This window comes from Brachypodium distachyon, chromosome 1 (assembly GCF_000005505.3).
Source record: "Brachypodium distachyon strain Bd21 chromosome 1, Brachypodium_distachyon_v3.0, whole genome shotgun sequence".
Classification (NCBI taxonomy): domain Eukaryota; kingdom Viridiplantae; phylum Streptophyta; class Magnoliopsida; order Poales; family Poaceae; genus Brachypodium; species Brachypodium distachyon.
The window spans coordinates 9,296,983-9,313,680 of record NC_016131.3 but is presented as its reverse complement, the minus strand read 5'-3'; the positions used below and the strand labels follow the sequence as shown (position 1 = coordinate 9,313,680).

Below are 16,698 nucleotides of genomic sequence, written 5' to 3'. Positions count from 1 at the left end.
AAAAAAGAACAGAGCCCATACGCGAGGCGAAGAAACGGGTCGTTTACTCGTTCAGTCTCGGTCCTCTCCCCAACTCCCCGAGCACGCCGCTGCCAGAGCTAGGTCCTCCCTCGGTTCCTCCCGCCTCGCCCGCGCCGTGCTGCTTGCTGTGCTAGCGTGCGGCTGCTGCTTGTCGTGCTGCTCGCTGCTGCCGATGCTTGGCGGCCACTGCTGCTGTGATTGCCAGCTCGCGAGTTCACCGAGCCGGCAAAAACGGCTCGTCGGCACTTCGGGCCGAGCCTGGCTCGGTCTGGCACGTGTCCACTTTGTCATCGCTGCATTTTCGCAACGGGCGGAGAAAAAGTGAGCTGTCCACATGCAAAGCCATAACAACAACAGTACAACAAGTTCCCCAACAGGGAATAGCAACATCTAGCAGTAATTCCATATACGAGTGTTGCCCAAAACATTAGTGATAAGGTGTCGCCACAAGTACCCCCAGAAAGTTTGTAGAGGACGAATCAAAACAAGCTTGCCATGTCAATCTACAGCACAGCAAGACCTAATAAACCTGATCAAGTTTCATGGACCGCAAAAGGCGTCTTCTGAGACGCTGTAGTTCTAGCGAGTTAAACATCTGCCATCAGAAACAGCACATGAGCTACTTGACGTTTTCCATTCTTGTAGTTAGGATCAGCATCAGCAGTAGAACATGAACTCTTTGACATTGTCCTTGATCTTCGGGAGCTGCTTTGCAAGCCCAGACCGCTGTGAAGTTGCTGCGGAGGATGAACCCTGGTCAGAGAACTCATCCTCCATGTAGTAACGCGCACGGAAGGCTCCCAGGTGTGCATAATACGCTGGAGGAACTGTCATACAGTGCAAAAGAACAAAATCAGTAAAATTTCAGATTGCACGAGCATCAGAGGGGGAAGGGGGGGGGGGGGGGGGGGGGCAACATGTGAATATTATGATTAATTTGACACATACCTATTGATACTGAACGGGTGCACCGGGCATACCTGCGATTAAGGGATCACCACAAGGGAAGAAAACGGTTAGATAACATGGTAAAGAAAGAGTGCTGTGTCTGCATCATTCATTGTGGGAGGACAATGATAGCACGGCTTACGTGTAGCAAAGATTGTAGGTCAAGGTTTGCAGAGCATCAGCGCTGAAACCGTTTTCGTCAAGAAGAACATGATAATGTGTAGGGCGGCTAGTTCCCTGTCCAAAGTTAAACAGGGAAGAAACTTTAATTGGGCATGTTACTAGTGTACTAGTTATCCTTACAGATTTTTCATACTACATTAAAAGGATGAGATTGGATTTAGCAAAAAGTTGAGTCCACTGTTACCTGAATGCCAGCGTGGCTACAAAGGTAAAAATCAAACTCAGTAGGATGGAAGATCTTTGTGTCAACAACAGTTCCTGAGGACAAAGAACACTCGATACTTCAATCTTGCTTCAGATAATCAAGCTTAGCTTGATACTTCAAATTTACAAAGACATAACAATATTATACTACCTAACCAAGTAAACTTACCAGGTAGGATATTTCCACTTCTATCTGTCAAATCTCGTGCACGATGATTTTCAGGAAATAGGCGAGTGTGATGCCTCTTTTGCACAACAACAAATGTAACTGGTGGGAGGTAGCCCTCCTGCAGAGTAGCACAAGCCTGCAAACAAGAACATGGAGAACATTATATATCTGACATACATATATAGGGAATGATGCAACACATGAAAATGGAAATGTGGCTATATATGGTGAAAATAACCTTGCGTATTGCGTCCATTTCATAAAGCAAGACTTGGCTAAACTGTCCCTCGCTAACACCATCTCTGCATAACAAAGAATTCAGTATTAACCAGAGGTAAAGAGTTCCCTCTAAAACAGAATAACTTTGCTTCACAAACCTATAAAATATAATCCTGCTAGGTTTGCACTTGGTTGCTTTGTAGAATGAAACAAGCAGTTCCCTGCAATATTAAATGTTATTACTGCAAAAACAAAAACTATGCACACACTTTTGTATCTTATAGTATTACCTTATCATTCCACCGGCAACAAGTCCGTTCTGTGGATCTTTCACTTCTGAGAAAAGGTCAGCTATGATTTCTTCCCTATGACCTTGTGAAGAGACCAAACATTTGTACTTTGTCACTTCTGGCCAATCCATGGATGCAACTACCTGACAGGAGAAACTAGGAGCTTTAAATCCAGATTCAATCCTGCCGTCATGCCAAGATGACAAACGGTATATGAGGATTAACTAGTAACCGAAACTATCAAGTGATAAATATGTAGATAGCTGCTTAAAACAACTGCACTCTCTAATAATATCACTCCTTACGTTCAGACATTGCTCAATTTTGTTTTTGAAAACGAAGAACTTATTTCTCTTCCAGCCTATCCACAACGATGATTCATTAAAAATAAAACGTAAAACCCAACACTGGCCGTCCTCATAAAAAGGAAAAAAGAGGAACAGAAGTAGAGCAGTACTATTCATTATCACATCTGACTTTTTTTTTGGCATCAGAAGTATCGCAAATTGACAATGGCAACATGATCAGCAAGAGGGAACAGACCGCTGCAATAGATGGAGACGCATCTTCTCCAGGAGACGGGTGGGTCACATCAGCTCCAAAAACTATTGTAGGCACATCTGTTAAAAGTGGTATCCTCTTGTACAAAGCATCTTCAAGTACCGTATTGCTCCCCCCGGTCTAATTACAAAACACCAATAATGGTCAGTGGTCACCATGTTCTTCGAACCTGATTCTAGAGTAGCTAGTAATTCATACCTTAACGTTGATCTTCAGGGAAAGATTTTCAAGATACTGTTTCCCACCCTTTTGGACATTCTTAGGTAAGCAGCATTGAGTCATTAGACCAAGCTCAGTTTCACAAAGCCGTTTTATCCTCCCTACATATATAATAAATGTCAGAAACTTGAAACTTTTTTTAGAGTAGAAACTTTAAGCTAAAACTTCAAAGAAACTAAAAATCATTAAACATAAGCTTGAGAATCCATTTAAAGAGCTTACCATAAGAACCGCTAATATCAGGTAATATGATGATTAATAACTCAAGTTGCTTCCCTGTTAGACCTTGCTCAGCAAGCACTTGTGAAGAATGCCTATGGATATTTCTGATTGCAGACTCGACACTCTCCTGACGGCGCGGTTGTGTGATATCCACGCATGGTTTCATATCATATTCATTTGCTAGAATAGTAAAATTCAGTCGATCAGTATGTATGCTTGTGACATGGGTTCCTTCCAGGAGAACAGAAGGTAAATTACCATGCCAATGTTATTGCATATCTGGGCCAAATCGTGGCAAAACAGGCCAATATCATTTGGGTGCAGGCGAGAAGAAAAAGTTATGCACGCCCAATAGTTCATGGATCCTCCATTGACCATTCTCTGTAAAAAAAACAACGTTTAGATATAAAATCATCGACACAAATAACCAGCCATATGTAAGAGTCTAATTTTCATTTGAGTACACGTTGTCCTATATCAATGACCAAAACAAAGTTTCATAGCTACTACATTCATGTGGCGAATTGTCAATGTTGCTAAAAAGGTAGAGGATAATACCTTGTTAATCATATTCCATTGTCCTAGGGAAGGATTACATACTCTATCTCGTCCAGAGTCGTGATATTTTAGCTAATAACAGTTGAAATACATACAAGAGTCAACTGAATGAAGAGTTCAGTAAGTAAACAAGTAACAAATTCCTTAATTTTGTTTGAAAGAGCGGTTACCCTTGGGGCAGGAAGTACACGCGCATCAACCAAGGTAAGTTGGTTCATCACATTCATGCCAAATTCTTTTGAGTAGTGGTCATTGCCATAATTATTCCTATTGACAATCTGAGAAGATGAGAAAAAGGTCAGATTATAATCTTCAAATGAATAAATACAGATATTTTGAGATGCGAGTAATACAAAGCATAAATGCTTGAGCTATACTAAATACTACGTAAATAACAACAGCTAAAATTTACCTCTAGAACACTGCTCTCCCTTTGAGCGGGTCTTTCACACGCCATCCTCAGTATGCCTGTAACTTGGCGTTCATTCAGCTTTCTAGAATACCGTTGTCCCTCGACGATGCTGCAAACCTTAAGAAAACATATGTACATGCTAATGAATTCACTACCAAGACAAAAGACCAAAATTAATGTGTCACAGAAAGATCAATCCTTAATACATTTTGCAGCCTTGCAAATATCAAAGCCAGATAAAGAGTCATACCTCCATAGGCAAATATATTGGTCGGCTATCACTGCCAGCTTGAAGGCATGGCCAGTTAGTATATTTCAAAGAGTAATTGTATTGCTGCTTGAAGTACTGGACAACTGATATGCGCACCCCATCTTGATCAAACCTGTAATAGCAAATAAATGCAGTTTTTTAACAGTATAGTATGCCTACATGAAATGTAAAGAAAGTTCATAAACGAACAAAGTATAGAAGAGAGAATAGATACATTAATTCCTTCAATGGAGCTGCTGGTATCCCACTGATCTTGTAACGTATGGTTTTATCTTTCCGATGAGTGGCCACAACCCGGACACCTCTAAGAGCTTTCTTCAGCTATGAAGCAGAAAAGAAAATGCAACCGTTACTTTAGATAATAAAAAAAAAGAATTTTCAACGGGAACAAATCACTATGAATATTCTAGGAGAGAAAATCACTATGACAGTTCATACCTTAAGACGATCCTGATCAGATAAGGGCCTTGAAGCATCTCGCATATTCAGATATTCAACTGCAAAAGCCATCACTGGCTGGGCCTTGTAAAATGCTGTTGCCAATATATCTGGAAAATAAAATCCAATAACAAAATATATATTAATGATATGATTTATTTCAAAAATGAAATAAAGAAAACAAATTGTGAAACACAAAGTTTTACATTTTGGAAAAGATTTCTAGACACAATCATACCAATATTTAGTGACAATCCCATCTGTGTGGGGCGGAGACTTTGGTAATACCCCCTCCAGCATTCCGCACCGTTGCCAATGTCACCACCATGTCCATACTGAGAGAAAAATGATCTTGAGATAGATACATACCTGTTTCAAGTTTATTACGTTAGAAAATAATATTTACATCAACGAAATTTCTGGTTGATAATTTATGGAATCAGCAAAGGAAAATTAAGATAATGAACTTTTCCTACTCCATAAAGTAAATATCAAATTTGATTGATTACTTTGTGGTGGGGCATTCTCTAAGAGCAATGTCAAGCGCCTGGATAGTGTCCTGCGGCAACTCCCTCTGCCTACCAGCCAAGAACTGCCGAAGACTGTACAGATCTAGATTTGAAGCGTGCTTTATTGTCACCTTGTATTCCTCCTCCCTACACAAGGCCAGTACTATATGAAGCCATTATATGAACACATAAAGTTATGGCATAAAGGAGAGGTGAAACATTTTCATCATACCGTTGGTTCGCTTTCGCAAGTTTCACGACAAATTCTTTGTTCGTGAATGGGAGGGCACCAGCAGTATAGATGCTCTTTCTACCATCATAAACAGGTAGTCTGCCATCCAAGTATTGTTTGTGCAATCTAACAAGTTCATTGATTATCAATCTGTTTCGTTCGCGAGACCTAGTTTCCGGATTAATCACCACCTGCACCAACAGTTCGAAAGATACAAATTATAAATAGCGTGTGTATGCTTACTGTTTAGTGGCAGATGAATCTTTACATGATCATATGCTGCTAGCTTGTAGAAGTCATCCACAAAGTACCGAACGAGCAAGTGGAAGTAGCAAGTCAAACTTCCTCGTGTTTGACCAAATTTATAAATTTATAGAAAAATCTATCAACATCTAAAACTTCAAGTTAGTTTTATTAAATCTGTCATCATATATATTTTCGTACTATTCTCATTTGATATTAAAGATGTTAATTAATTATATTACGGAGTGGTAGATTTTTTAAAAACTTGGTCAAACCTGAAGAAGTTTGACTTAGGACAAACCTGAAATTTCTTACATTTAGGAACGGAGGTAGTACATTACTTAACAAAGTTTAGTGTCGGCTGATTGGCTGATTTTTAAGGGACTTCGTAGCAAAGATTAAGATAAGATAAAACGTCGGATCTGCTATTTGTAAAGTTGCCTGATTTTTTGTTAAATACTGTAATATTTTCTGGTACCTGGATTTTCTTTGAGATCCACGTACTCGATCTGGTCTAATTTCATGCGAAATTAAGAGTTTTGCTAAGCGCCAATATACATATGGAACACACGGAAGCACAGATCGAACATATACCGAGATATATATACGTACATCGTAATGGTAGATCTCCTTCTCTGCGACCTGCACCAGAAAATGGTTGGCGCGAACTCGGCACCTCTTCCCAACGGTCCCAAACCCCGGCCGCGCCGGGAACTTCTCTGCCTTGCTCGACAAAGGCGGCAGCATCCGAGGTGCCGCTGCCGCCACGACCACCTGATCCACCTTTCCCTTACTTTCCGCCTCCACTTTCGCAACGGCGGCCGATGACGACGATGGACGCTGCTGGCCCGCTTCCGCCTGCTGCAGCACCATCTTGCGCCCCACCTCGGCGCCCAGCACCTCCGCCGGCGCCATCACTTGCCCGCCGTGCCGAGCGAGCCCAGTGGCGCCGCACTGCACGTCTCGCTGGGCCTGGTGCTCCCCGCCCGTGGCCACGCCTCCTCGCCCGGCGCCAGCCACGGGTGCTTGCGGTGCCGGGACACGGCCACCACTGCCGGCGCCTCGGCCTCTCGCCGCGTCGTCGCCACGGCCACGGCCGCGCCCTTGGCCGTCTCCTCCACGTCCTCCGCCTTAGGCACCCTGCTCGCCGCCTCGGCCGCGCCCTAGGCCGTTTCCTCCACGTCCGCCATGTCCTCCCCCTTGTTCGCCGCCTCGACCGCGCCCGCGGCCGTCTCCTCCACGTCCGGCATAGCCCCCCTGCTCGCCGCCTCGGCCGCGGCCGCGCGTCGCGTCGGCGTGTCCACCGAAAAGCTCGGCCCCGGGCTCAGGGCCGCCTCTGCCCCGCCCTCGGCCACCCCCGCCTCCGCGCCCGCGGCCTCCTTCGTGCTGCCCGCCCGAGGACTCGCCACCGCGGCAGTGGCCGCCGCGCCTGCCGCCTCCTCCACGACCGCCGCCGCGCGAAGACATTTGCAAGATCGCAGCTTTAGAGCGAGAGCAGGAAGCCTCGTACTACTTGCAGCTGAAGCGGAGGCGTCGAGGTGTGTGGAATATATATATAGAGGGGCTATAGGAGATCAGGTCGCGGATGCATCGGGGAAAGGCGGAGGGTTTTACTCTCCCCAACTGACATGTGGACCCACGGACGAACGCTTCGATCCGCGGGTGAAACGGGGCCGTGGGAGGAGCACGATCGTGGAGAGACTCGTCGCGTTCTTCTCCTTTTGCCCTCTGGTCTCGACCCGCCGCCTCCCCAAGCGGCAGCTGTCCACTTGTCCAGGCGGCCGGCCCAAACCACGTCGACGAACAAGAGCCTGTCCAGTGGGTCTCCCTAGCTAAGGAGGCAGCGGCATGATTGCTTTGGCCACAATTCGGGGATACGCGGCCCGAAACTCGGTGCAAACCAATCTTTGCAGCCGCCGGCCACGGTCACTCGGGAGACCGCTCGTAACGTCTAATCGGCATTACGGAGCAGACTAGACGCAATGATGGCATTGCGTCTCAGCGTTGCCAGCCATCGAGATTTCCACCGGGACACACGGCAGTATGCTTGGTGCATTGCTGCAATTTCGCTCTGCTCCCGCGTACGTGCCATGCAGTACAAGACACGCCCGGTGGAGGACGTGACATGCATCCATCCCTTCTTCGCACGCAAGCGTAGAACGAAAGGGTTTTGTCACGCAGGAACAGATGATGCACGCAACGCGAGCTAGCCCCAAATAAAAAATAAATCAATTCATTGATCAAGATTAAAGCAGAGGAACTGTCTTTTTTTCGAAAATGATGGCACACTCCGTCCGTTCCAAAATGTAAGAATTTCTAACTTTGTTTCAAGTTAAACATTTTAGACTTTGACCAAATTTATAAAAAAATCTACCAACATTTACGATTCTAAATTAGTTTTGCTGAATCCATCATGGTATATATTTTTCATAATACACTTATTTGATATTTTAAATCCTGATAGTTTCTACAAACTAGGTCACAATTCAAGAAGTTTGACTTGAAACAAAGTTAGGACTTCTTGCATTTAGGAAAAGAGGAAAGAGGGCGTAGTGTTCTTGAGACAATTTTAAAGGAATTGACAGATTAAAAGGCAGGAGCGACAAAGAGAGAGATCCCCTCACTTCTGGAACATCTTGTTTCCATGAAGTTGAAATGTTTAATTCCCTAGAAATGTAAAAGAGAACTAGCTTTGTGCCCATGCTTTGCTACGGAATCATCAAAAAAAAAATTACAACTCAAGAACATGATAGTCACCTTACGAACCAATGCCATAAAGCTTGATGCATGATAGACTTTTGCTGAATTTGAACTCTGAACCCAAACTCATGGAGATTGGAGAGAAAAGTCAGTAGTAGAGGCTATGCAAAGGATGATTATGACCTGAAGTTTTAACTCATGAATTTGTGCAATCTACTTGTCAGGATGACAATTTTTTTCTAAAAAAAAAGTGAATTGACGACCACCATCCCCAAATTTTATAAGCAGAAAAGATATCAATGTGATTTTTAGGAGTCACATGCAACTCAATCTACGAAACCAAACTAATCGATCGCAAGCTAATTAGTACATCCGACGAGAAAAATAATAATGCAACACTGCTTCCGCCAACATTGATAGCAAAAGTACCATATAGATAGACAGTCGAATATAATTATCACATCCCTGCTAGCTTCCTGATTCATAATTCAGTGTTTTTTTAGCGGAAGATCCATACATTTAGCTGTCATAACCAAACATCACTAAACAAAAGCTTAAAGACGGTAATTGTATACATCCAGCATGCAGACCTTTCCCGTAGGTAATTAATTAAGGACCAAACCAACCTAAGTATTGACTGAACTTGATATCGACCTCAGCCGTCTATGCCGGCTGGATCTTTTTTTCTTTGAGGGTAAAAAGTAATCCGCCGGCTGGATCTCAAGCGTGGCTAGAGGACTTCTTCTTTTTTCTTGCAGAGGAAAACATCTGTGAGAACTGTCTTGGACTGCAGTGAAGCCTTCAAATTCTCCAAACCCTGCAAATAAATAATTCAAATAATAACCGAGAGTCAATTTTATGAAATATTAATCTATATTTTTTTCCTAGTACCATTAGTTCTAACTCCTCAGGCAAGATCCATGGTAGGCCTTATTTATCATTACTGTATTTTTTTAGTCACCAGTGTTTTCGTATTTGAGGGTTTTGACTGTTTACTCAAAACTCTCAAAAAACCCTTCCAACCTAAAACGCTAGTGTTTTTTTAACACTAGTATGAAAATTGTTTTCAATTGGTACAAAAATGCGGTCTTTTCTGGATCAAACTAGGAATAATCCCCACAACCATTTGGCGGTGTCATAGTGTTTCCAATTTGAAATGGATAATACACTAGAAAACACTATAAAAACAGTTGTGACAAACACGGCCTTACAGGGTGTGTGTGTGATAGCTGCACGCAGAGAATTTGGCAATCCCTATATAACGTTTCAAGTTTTATGTGTTTTTAAGTATATAAATTGATATAATTAGTGCTATTTGCACCCACTGCGTCTACATTCTATAAATTCTAGACCTGCCAATGCTCTCAGGCAGGTAGATAATAACACGTACGTGTTCGATTTGCCATGTGTAAAAGAGTCTCAATGTCGATTTGGTTTAAAGAAAATGCAGGATAACTTCTGGGTGTCCATGTACTGTGTATTGTTAATGCATTCTGTTGGTACCTTATGTAGCACCATTAAACATGGTAAGATTTGTACGTAGTAATAAAGTTGGACGAAAGCCATTTTTAGAGAAAAAAAAACAAGGTAAAAATTGGTTTGTCAATTTTTTAGTCATGTGCGGACTAGTACGTTTTAATCTCCTCACTTGCTGATTATTTAAGAACTTCGAGGTGTGTGTGAGCATTAGAAAAATCGATCACCAAATTCGTGAAATAAAATTAGGCTGCACGTATATAACCAAACTGTACACTCCTGAAAAAAAACCCGATTGAAGAACAAGCAGATCGATCGATTGCTCACCTCCTTGTAGCCGATCTGCACGGCCTTCTCCTGGAGCGCGCTGAGGTCCGTGACCGCGAAGGTGTTGAGCAGCGTGATGCTGGATATGGCGGACATGGGCGAGACCGCGAGGCTGTCCATCACCGTGTAGGTGACGACGCCCCTCACGAAGCCGTTCTGCGGCAGCTGGGGGCCGGCCTGGGCAGACGCCGCCGGCGCAAAGTTGGCTTCGGAAGTCATCGCATTGGAACATCCCGGACACTTGGTGCCGTACGTATCCGTCACGTAGTTGCGACAAGTGGAGTAGGAGTTGTGAGAGCACCTGTAGAACCTCTTGGACGGCGGCGTCCAGACCGGCAGGCCGAGGAGGGCGCTGTTGGAGTCGTCCGCCGGCGAGGGAGCCATGGCGGGCCGGAGCAGCGCGCCCTTGGCCGCGCCGGGCTGGACGTGGGTGTCGTCGAGCTTCTCCACGCTGTCGTAGAGGTTCCCCGCGGCGCCCACCATGGAGCCCGCGCCGAGCAGCTTGACGGCCGTGCCGATGGGCAGGGCCAGGAGGGAGAAGAGGAAGTCCACCCCGTCCTTGCCGGCCTCCGCGAACAGCACGCGCCGCGCCTTCGTGTCCACCAGGAGCTTCATGCTCAGCGTCCTCGTCGGGGTGGTCGTGGCTGCGGTGGTGCTCCCCGTCATTTCGAGCGGCGGTGGATACTGGATACTTCTATTCTACGGTGCTGCTATGAATGTTCTGCTATGTTCTCAAGGAAGGGAGAAATGGGCGTGGTCGATTCGATCTATATATATGCACGCGCGCACCTCTCCACAGGACAAGTACGTGATGGACGACGTGCCTGCGCGATTATTACGGCGGAAGCAAAACGGATGCCGATGCACGAATGCCATCTCGAGTGGTAATCGCGATCAGTTGTTTCCTTGCTAAACTGATTGTGCGTATCCCTAAGATTTTGCTTCCAGCAGGTTACGATATCGTCCTCTATTTCCGGACAAAAGAAAAGAAGTTTCCTCCAACCATTGGACTGCGGTAATCTCCTGATGGACGATCTAGGCTACGGCGGAAGATCTCCCTCGGATTGCTCAGAAACAACTCCCTAATATCGGTTACAAACAGTTTAATTAGTCCAGAACTTAATAAAAAATATTAAAAATCAATGCAAACAACTTGTTTTTCGGAATTTTTATTGAGCGAACGTTCGCTTTTTAGTCACTCGGAGCGAACGATCTGCTAGTCATCCGATTGAGAAGACTATGCCTGAGATTGTGCCACGTGTCTTGTGGGTGTGACAACTTTAGTTATGTGGTGTGTCAACTTTAGTTCTGTGGGTGTCAACTTGGTCTGTGTGAGCGTGGCGACATTAGTTTCGTGCGAATGGCCACTTTATCCCGTCGCGCCAGAATGCTAGGAAGCAAACGTTTAATCCCGTGGGATGGCAACTTTAGTTCTGTAGTCGTTGCAACTTTAGTTCTGTGCGAATAGCAACCCCGTCGCGCCGGAAGACCGGGGAGCAAACTTCGCTCCTTTTTTTCCAAAATGCAACCCAATGGCCAGCAGGTGCATCATTGATTAAAAAAATAGCCAGAAGGTTAGGAAGAAGGGCTAGAATGCAAACAACTTGCTGTTGTAGTAAAATAAACAACTTGCTGTTGTAGTAAAATAAATCTCTTGTGTGCATCAGGCTTCAAATCCTACTTCCGTGTCCACAAATAAGCATACTTTTAGATTTTGTTCTAAGTTAAGCATTTTTAAATTTGACAAGTTAGTTGAACTAATTTAGTGCTGCAGTTTGACAAGCAACACACATGACATCAAATCGGTATATTATTAAAGTACATCCTAATGGTTCTAGTGATACTAATTTAGTGCCATAAATATTGTTACGTTTTTCTATATAGCCGGTCAACCTTTAATATTTTTTTACTTAGGACAAAACCTAGAAGTACATTGATCTATGGACGGAGGGAGTACAATACATGCCAACAACCAAGTCAAAACAAAGTTCAACCCCGGTCAAAGTGTCAACCGGACATGGTCAAGCCTATAAAGCAACGGTCAAAGAAAATCAAAGAAGTCAAACATTTCATACATGGCCAAACAGACGGAAGGACTAAAACAATAAGATTAAAAAAAAAGATGAGCCAGAAACAAGGGTGACATGGCACGAATAGGTATGGCAAAATTGTTCAAACTTGGATGAGAACCAAAAGTATATGGTTTTGCCGATTGAGTGATAACGATTTGAGTTGAGAGACCATTTTTACATTTTGCTGTCAATTGAGGTACCAAAAATATACTTTAGAGACTACTTTTTTCGTCCCTCAACTTGTCGGAAAGTTCATTTCTCGTCTCTCAAAAACAATTCGTACTTTTTAAATCCCTCAACTTTCAAAACCGGACACTTTTAGTCCTTAATGCTATCCGAAGCGGTTTGTCTAGCCACGTGTCTGGTTTTGCACTTAATCCCGTGACCGCCGAAGCTGTTGAAATTGGCCGTCGTCGCTCTGGATCTCGTCCAAGCACTGGTTGTACTTCTCCTCCATCTGCATCATCCATATCTTGATTGAAAAAATAAATAAGTGAAGAAACTATGCGAAAACCAGACACGTGACTAGAAAAACCACTTTGGATGGATTGAGGGACTAAAAGTGTCCGGTTTTGAAAATTGAGGGACGAAAAAATAACGAAATTTTTTCGAGGGATGAAAAGCGGACTTTCCGACAAGTTGAGGGACGAAAAAAGTATTTTTCTCTTTTCTCTTCGCAAAACTTCCAAATAGTCCAAGTCAATCATTGGAAGCAGCTTGTTTGCTGATATTCGATTTTTATAATTTCTACAAAAAACTGCACCCATTATATAATTAAAAAAAAGTTCTGTCTAAAGCACATAGACGAAAATATAGCACACGCACATTTTTCTTCTTCTTATTTCTTATTCCCACAAGGAAAAATGTTATACGGAGTACATAAAAGTAGTAACACACAAAAGATAATTACATATAGATTATCCGAAGTTACAATAAAATAGAGCATGCTAGCTTTGCTTGCTTGAAGTTTTAAAAAATAGACAACTGTCTGTCCAAATTTTTAAAAAGACGAATCCTAACGCAGAGAGAAGTGGAGTATTGCCAACTACAACTTGCCAGGTGCGATGGAAATGAACAAATGGCAGCCAGCATGAGAATTTTTCCTTTCGAAACGGATTATAATTCAGCCTCAGCGTACAGCCGTTATCCTATTCGTATCAGCAAACACAGTAGAGCAAGAGTAGGGAAGTGCCGCAATTCCAAGCCATCACCGGGGCTCCAAATCAGAAACAGAAGCATCATTTATTGATGGCGCACGAACAACTTTGGTTCTAGCCACCAAACGGCTCGGCACAATGAAGGCAGGCGCTGTCGGCGCCGGTAGCGTTATCGAACGGCTGTTCAGCATGACGACGACGGCCGCCATGCCTGGCCGAAGGTGTGCGTCCTCCTGGACGCAGAGCAGCCCTACGTGGATACACCGCAGCATCTCCTGCGGCCGGAGCCCGTCGGCGGAGCAGCTCTCCAGCAACCCCGACATGTTCCCACGGCTCCAGTGCCTCCACACCTGTTCATTATTTGCATCTTACTCATGCATTCTTTGTTGCAGATCGTCTGAATTGGTAGGGAAATAAGAACTTACAGAGGATACAAGATCTTCAGAATCTTGGCGGTAAGCGTTTCGACGGCCCGTCACGACCTCTAGAACAAGGACGCCGTAGCTGAACACGTCTGACTTGGCCGAGAATGTGCCGTGAAAGGCGTACTCCGGTGCCATGTATCCACTGGATTCAAAGGTATATATACGTGAAGCTAAGTTCAAGTGGACACTAATTTTAATGTTGCCGAGGAACTCGGAGTCAGAGGCAGCAAAAGCAAAACTCACTATGTTCCGGCGATGCGGCTTGTGTTTCCCACACTTTCATCCATTGTAAATAACTTTGCGAGGCCGAAATCAGAGATCTTAGGGTTTATGTCAGGGTCTAACAAGATGTTGCTCGCCTTGAGGTCTCGATGAATGATCGTCAACCTGGAGTCTTCATGAAGATAAAGAAGACCACGGCCGATCCCTTGGATGATTTTGTGTCTGTTAGCCCAGCTGAGCTCTTGCTGCCTTCCAGGGTCTGCATGATAGTTGATGAGTGCTGACACACGAGACTGAATGCATGGCAGTTCGATACTGCTACTAATATCTGAATCATGTAGTTAGCTAGTACGTTACACATACCAAATAGAATCTTGTCGAGGCTTTTGTTGCTAAGGAACTCGTAAACAAGGAGCTTCTCATCCTCTTCAATGCAGCAACCTAACAGACGCACTAGATTCTTGTGCTGAAGCTTTGCAAGGAAGAGCACCTCGTTCTTCATCTCTAGATGCCCTTGTTGTGAGGTCGTCGACAACCTCTTCACTGCAATCTCATGCCCATCCTACGTTATGCCCTAAAGAACATTGTAATTGATACTCTGACGGTTAGCGATGTAATTTTCTCCGAGTAATTTCCATTCATAATGCAGAGTGCTCAAAATAATTTTCAGGTTTCAGTATTACTTTGTACACCGGCCCAAATCCGCCTTCTCCAAGCTTATTGTCTTCCGAGAAGTTGTCAGTGGCAGCTCGTAGAGTATTCAAATCATACAAGAGAGATTCTAAACTCATCATTTCGTCTCCATTTACATTATCTGTTCACAATAAAATTGTGAGTTTTGACCTGGAAGTTACTGTATGTCCTAACTGTTTTTTTGTCAGAGAGATGAAGCAACAATAGAAACATGAATTTACCTGCGGTTGCAATCGGCACATGCTTGTGCGGTTTCCGGTTCCTCTTAGAGAGGAGGCAGAACGCAGTGACCAGTAGCACCAACACCACCGCAGCAACAGGAATTGAGACGCTAAGAGCTGTTCTGACTATGCCACTGCTTCCTGCACGAATGGTGAACGCTCTTCACTTGTCAGAAACGACTAAGAATAGTCTCATTTAAGAATAGTTTTCTGTTCCACTTCAGTCATTGTCTTCGCAAATTAGTAAAAGTATGGTGCCAATTCTGGTGTTATTTGTCCATGAAAAACGCCACATTAAAAGAGGACAAAAAACTGTTTAGGATTGGGACTGGAGTGGAGATATGTTAACGTAACTTACGCAAGCAGTCAACAGAAGAAGTGTGATTGTGATTACAACAAGTGCGTGAGAGCGAACGCAACTTACGCAAGCGGTCAACAGGAGAAGTGCAAGTTTGATTACAACAAGCGCGTGAGGGTCTGAGGGACCGAGGGTGAAGAACTCACCGGTGCTTGTTGGGGCGGAATTGTCGCTGCCGTCAACTCTGCCGCTGCCTGCTGGTGGTGGCGACAACATCGCCGCCTCAGCGGCCTGGACGTCGTAAAAAGGGTACCCCTCGAACCGGACGGAGCAGCTCCGGAAGATGACCCGGCCGCCCTGCTTCCCATCGCAGCAGCTGGGAATTCTGGAGACGGCGTCTACGAGGCAGCTGTTGCAGTCATCAGCGGGGAGGTCGCGGATGCACTCCGCCATGCCATAGATAGTCACTAATGGCCCGAGGCTGGTCATGCCGACCGCGAACATCCGTGGAGACGCGTAAGCCGCCCTGTGAGTCAGGTTGTTCATCAGCGTGCCCAGCAACAGCGTGAACCGCTCCCGCTGTGTGGCGTTCACGTAGCTGTTCATGTAGACATGCAACGACGTGTCGAGGACGCCGAAAAAGCTCGCGTTGTCGTGCCTCAGTAGGCATTTTTCGTAGATTCGCGTGGCGTCTTTCAGGCCGGGGCACTTGCTGGCCATGTCCCGCACCGAGGCGTCGAGGCACGTGCGGCAGTCGGATGCGTTGACGTCGGCGCGGCACTGCGCGAGCCCGTACGCCTTGTCCGGCGCCGCCGCGCCGGTGGTATTCTTCGAGAATCCGTCCGCCGCGGCCGTCGCGGCGGGTAGGGAGGAGAGCAGGGCGTCGAGGTTGGCGTGGAAGACGCCACCAAGGGTGTAGTTCGTGTTGCTCGGGCAGTCTCCTAGGATCAGGTCGTCGGCGTTGGCTGCGACGACTAGGAGAAGGAGAAGAGAGAGGAGGCTGCGCATGGGCCGCATGGCGCGTGGGGATGGTGCCGTTGTTGCCAACATTTTACATTAAGAAGCTGGTGGCTCGCTGCTCGCCCTCGCTGGACAAGGTTATGAAAAGCAGAGGAGATGAATTAATAGATGATGCATGGCAGCATGGGCGCGCTGGATGCTGCCGTTGACCACGAGCTAGTCTTTCTTTTACAGTAGTTGACCATGACTGATGACAAGCTAGCTAGTCCACCACGCGGAAGACGGGTTCTCTCTGTGACTGCACCAGTGAACAAAATGTCACAAAAGGTGAGATCGTCCTGAAGTCCCCAGTATAGATGACGTGGCACAAGGTGTGCCACTTCGATCACGCAGATCTAAAACTTCCACGAGTCACACCTTGTCGCACTCAATCACCATCGCCCGTGCA

The 16,698-nt window shown here is 45.2% G+C and overlaps 3 protein-coding genes and 1 pseudogene across 3 annotated transcripts; 1 reads left to right on the top strand and 3 right to left on the bottom strand.

The window, feature by feature from the left end:
• Window positions 1-678: 678 nt before the first annotated feature.
• On the bottom strand, window positions 679-6,614 carry LOC100828135 (protein argonaute 12). The gene is made up of 22 exons (XM_014903402.1): window positions 6,312-6,614; window positions 5,457-5,647; window positions 5,225-5,371; window positions 4,954-5,084; window positions 4,716-4,825; window positions 4,492-4,598; window positions 4,257-4,389; window positions 4,007-4,123; window positions 3,765-3,872; window positions 3,595-3,666; window positions 3,300-3,417; window positions 3,037-3,216; window positions 2,794-2,915; window positions 2,578-2,715; window positions 2,035-2,177; window positions 1,903-1,965; window positions 1,764-1,827; window positions 1,526-1,661; window positions 1,337-1,410; window positions 1,112-1,206; window positions 970-1,001; window positions 679-848 (listed from the first exon to the last, which is right to left on the bottom strand). The coding sequence occupies exons 1-22, from the start codon at window positions 6,612-6,614 to the stop codon at window positions 679-681; spliced, it is 2,754 nt and encodes a 917-aa protein (XP_014758888.1).
• Window positions 6,615-6,887: 273 nt separating this feature from the next.
• On the top strand, window positions 6,888-8,214 carry LOC104581982 (60S ribosomal protein L22-like). The gene is made up of 2 exons (XM_010231206.1): window positions 6,888-7,237; window positions 8,178-8,214. The coding sequence occupies exons 1-2, from the start codon at window positions 6,888-6,890 to the stop codon at window positions 8,212-8,214; spliced, it is 387 nt and encodes a 128-aa protein (XP_010229508.1).
• Window positions 8,215-8,855: 641 nt separating this feature from the next.
• On the bottom strand, window positions 8,856-10,919 carry LOC100827825. Its single transcript, XM_003559528.3, has 2 exons — window positions 10,203-10,919; window positions 8,856-9,216 (listed from the first exon to the last, which is right to left on the bottom strand). The coding sequence occupies exons 1-2, from the start codon at window positions 10,866-10,868 to the stop codon at window positions 9,130-9,132; spliced, it is 753 nt and encodes a 250-aa protein (XP_003559576.1). The 5' UTR covers window positions 10,869-10,919; the 3' UTR covers window positions 8,856-9,129.
• Window positions 10,920-13,100: 2,181 nt separating this feature from the next.
• LOC100827525 lies at window positions 13,101-16,369 on the bottom strand (annotated as a pseudogene).
• Window positions 16,370-16,698: the final 329 nt, after the last annotated feature.

Coding starts and splice junctions, on each gene's coding strand:
- LOC100828135 (XM_014903402.1), bottom strand. CDS start 6,614: ATGGCGCCGGCGGAGGTGCTGGGCGCCGAGGTGGGGCGCAAGATGGTG. Junction 1,828..1,902: donor AGCAGGATTATATTTTATAG/GTTTGTGAAGCA, acceptor TTTGTTATGCAG/AGATGGTGTTAGCGAGGGAC. Junction 849..969: donor CACCCGTTCAGTATCAATAG/GTATGTGTCAAA, acceptor ACTGTATGACAG/TTCCTCCAGCGTATTATGCA.
- LOC104581982 (XM_010231206.1), top strand. CDS start 6,888: ATGTCCTCCCCCTTGTTCGCCGCCTCGACCGCGCCCGCGGCCGTCTCC. Junction 7,238..8,177: donor GCTGAAGCGGAGGCGTCGAG/GTGTGTGGAATA, acceptor TCTACAAACTAG/GTCACAATTCAAGAAGTTTG.
- LOC100827825 (XM_003559528.3), bottom strand. CDS start 10,868: ATGACGGGGAGCACCACCGCAGCCACGACCACCCCGACGAGGACGCTG. Junction 9,217..10,202: donor TGCAGATCGGCTACAAGGAG/GTGAGCAATCGA, acceptor ATTTATTTGCAG/GGTTTGGAGAATTTGAAGGC.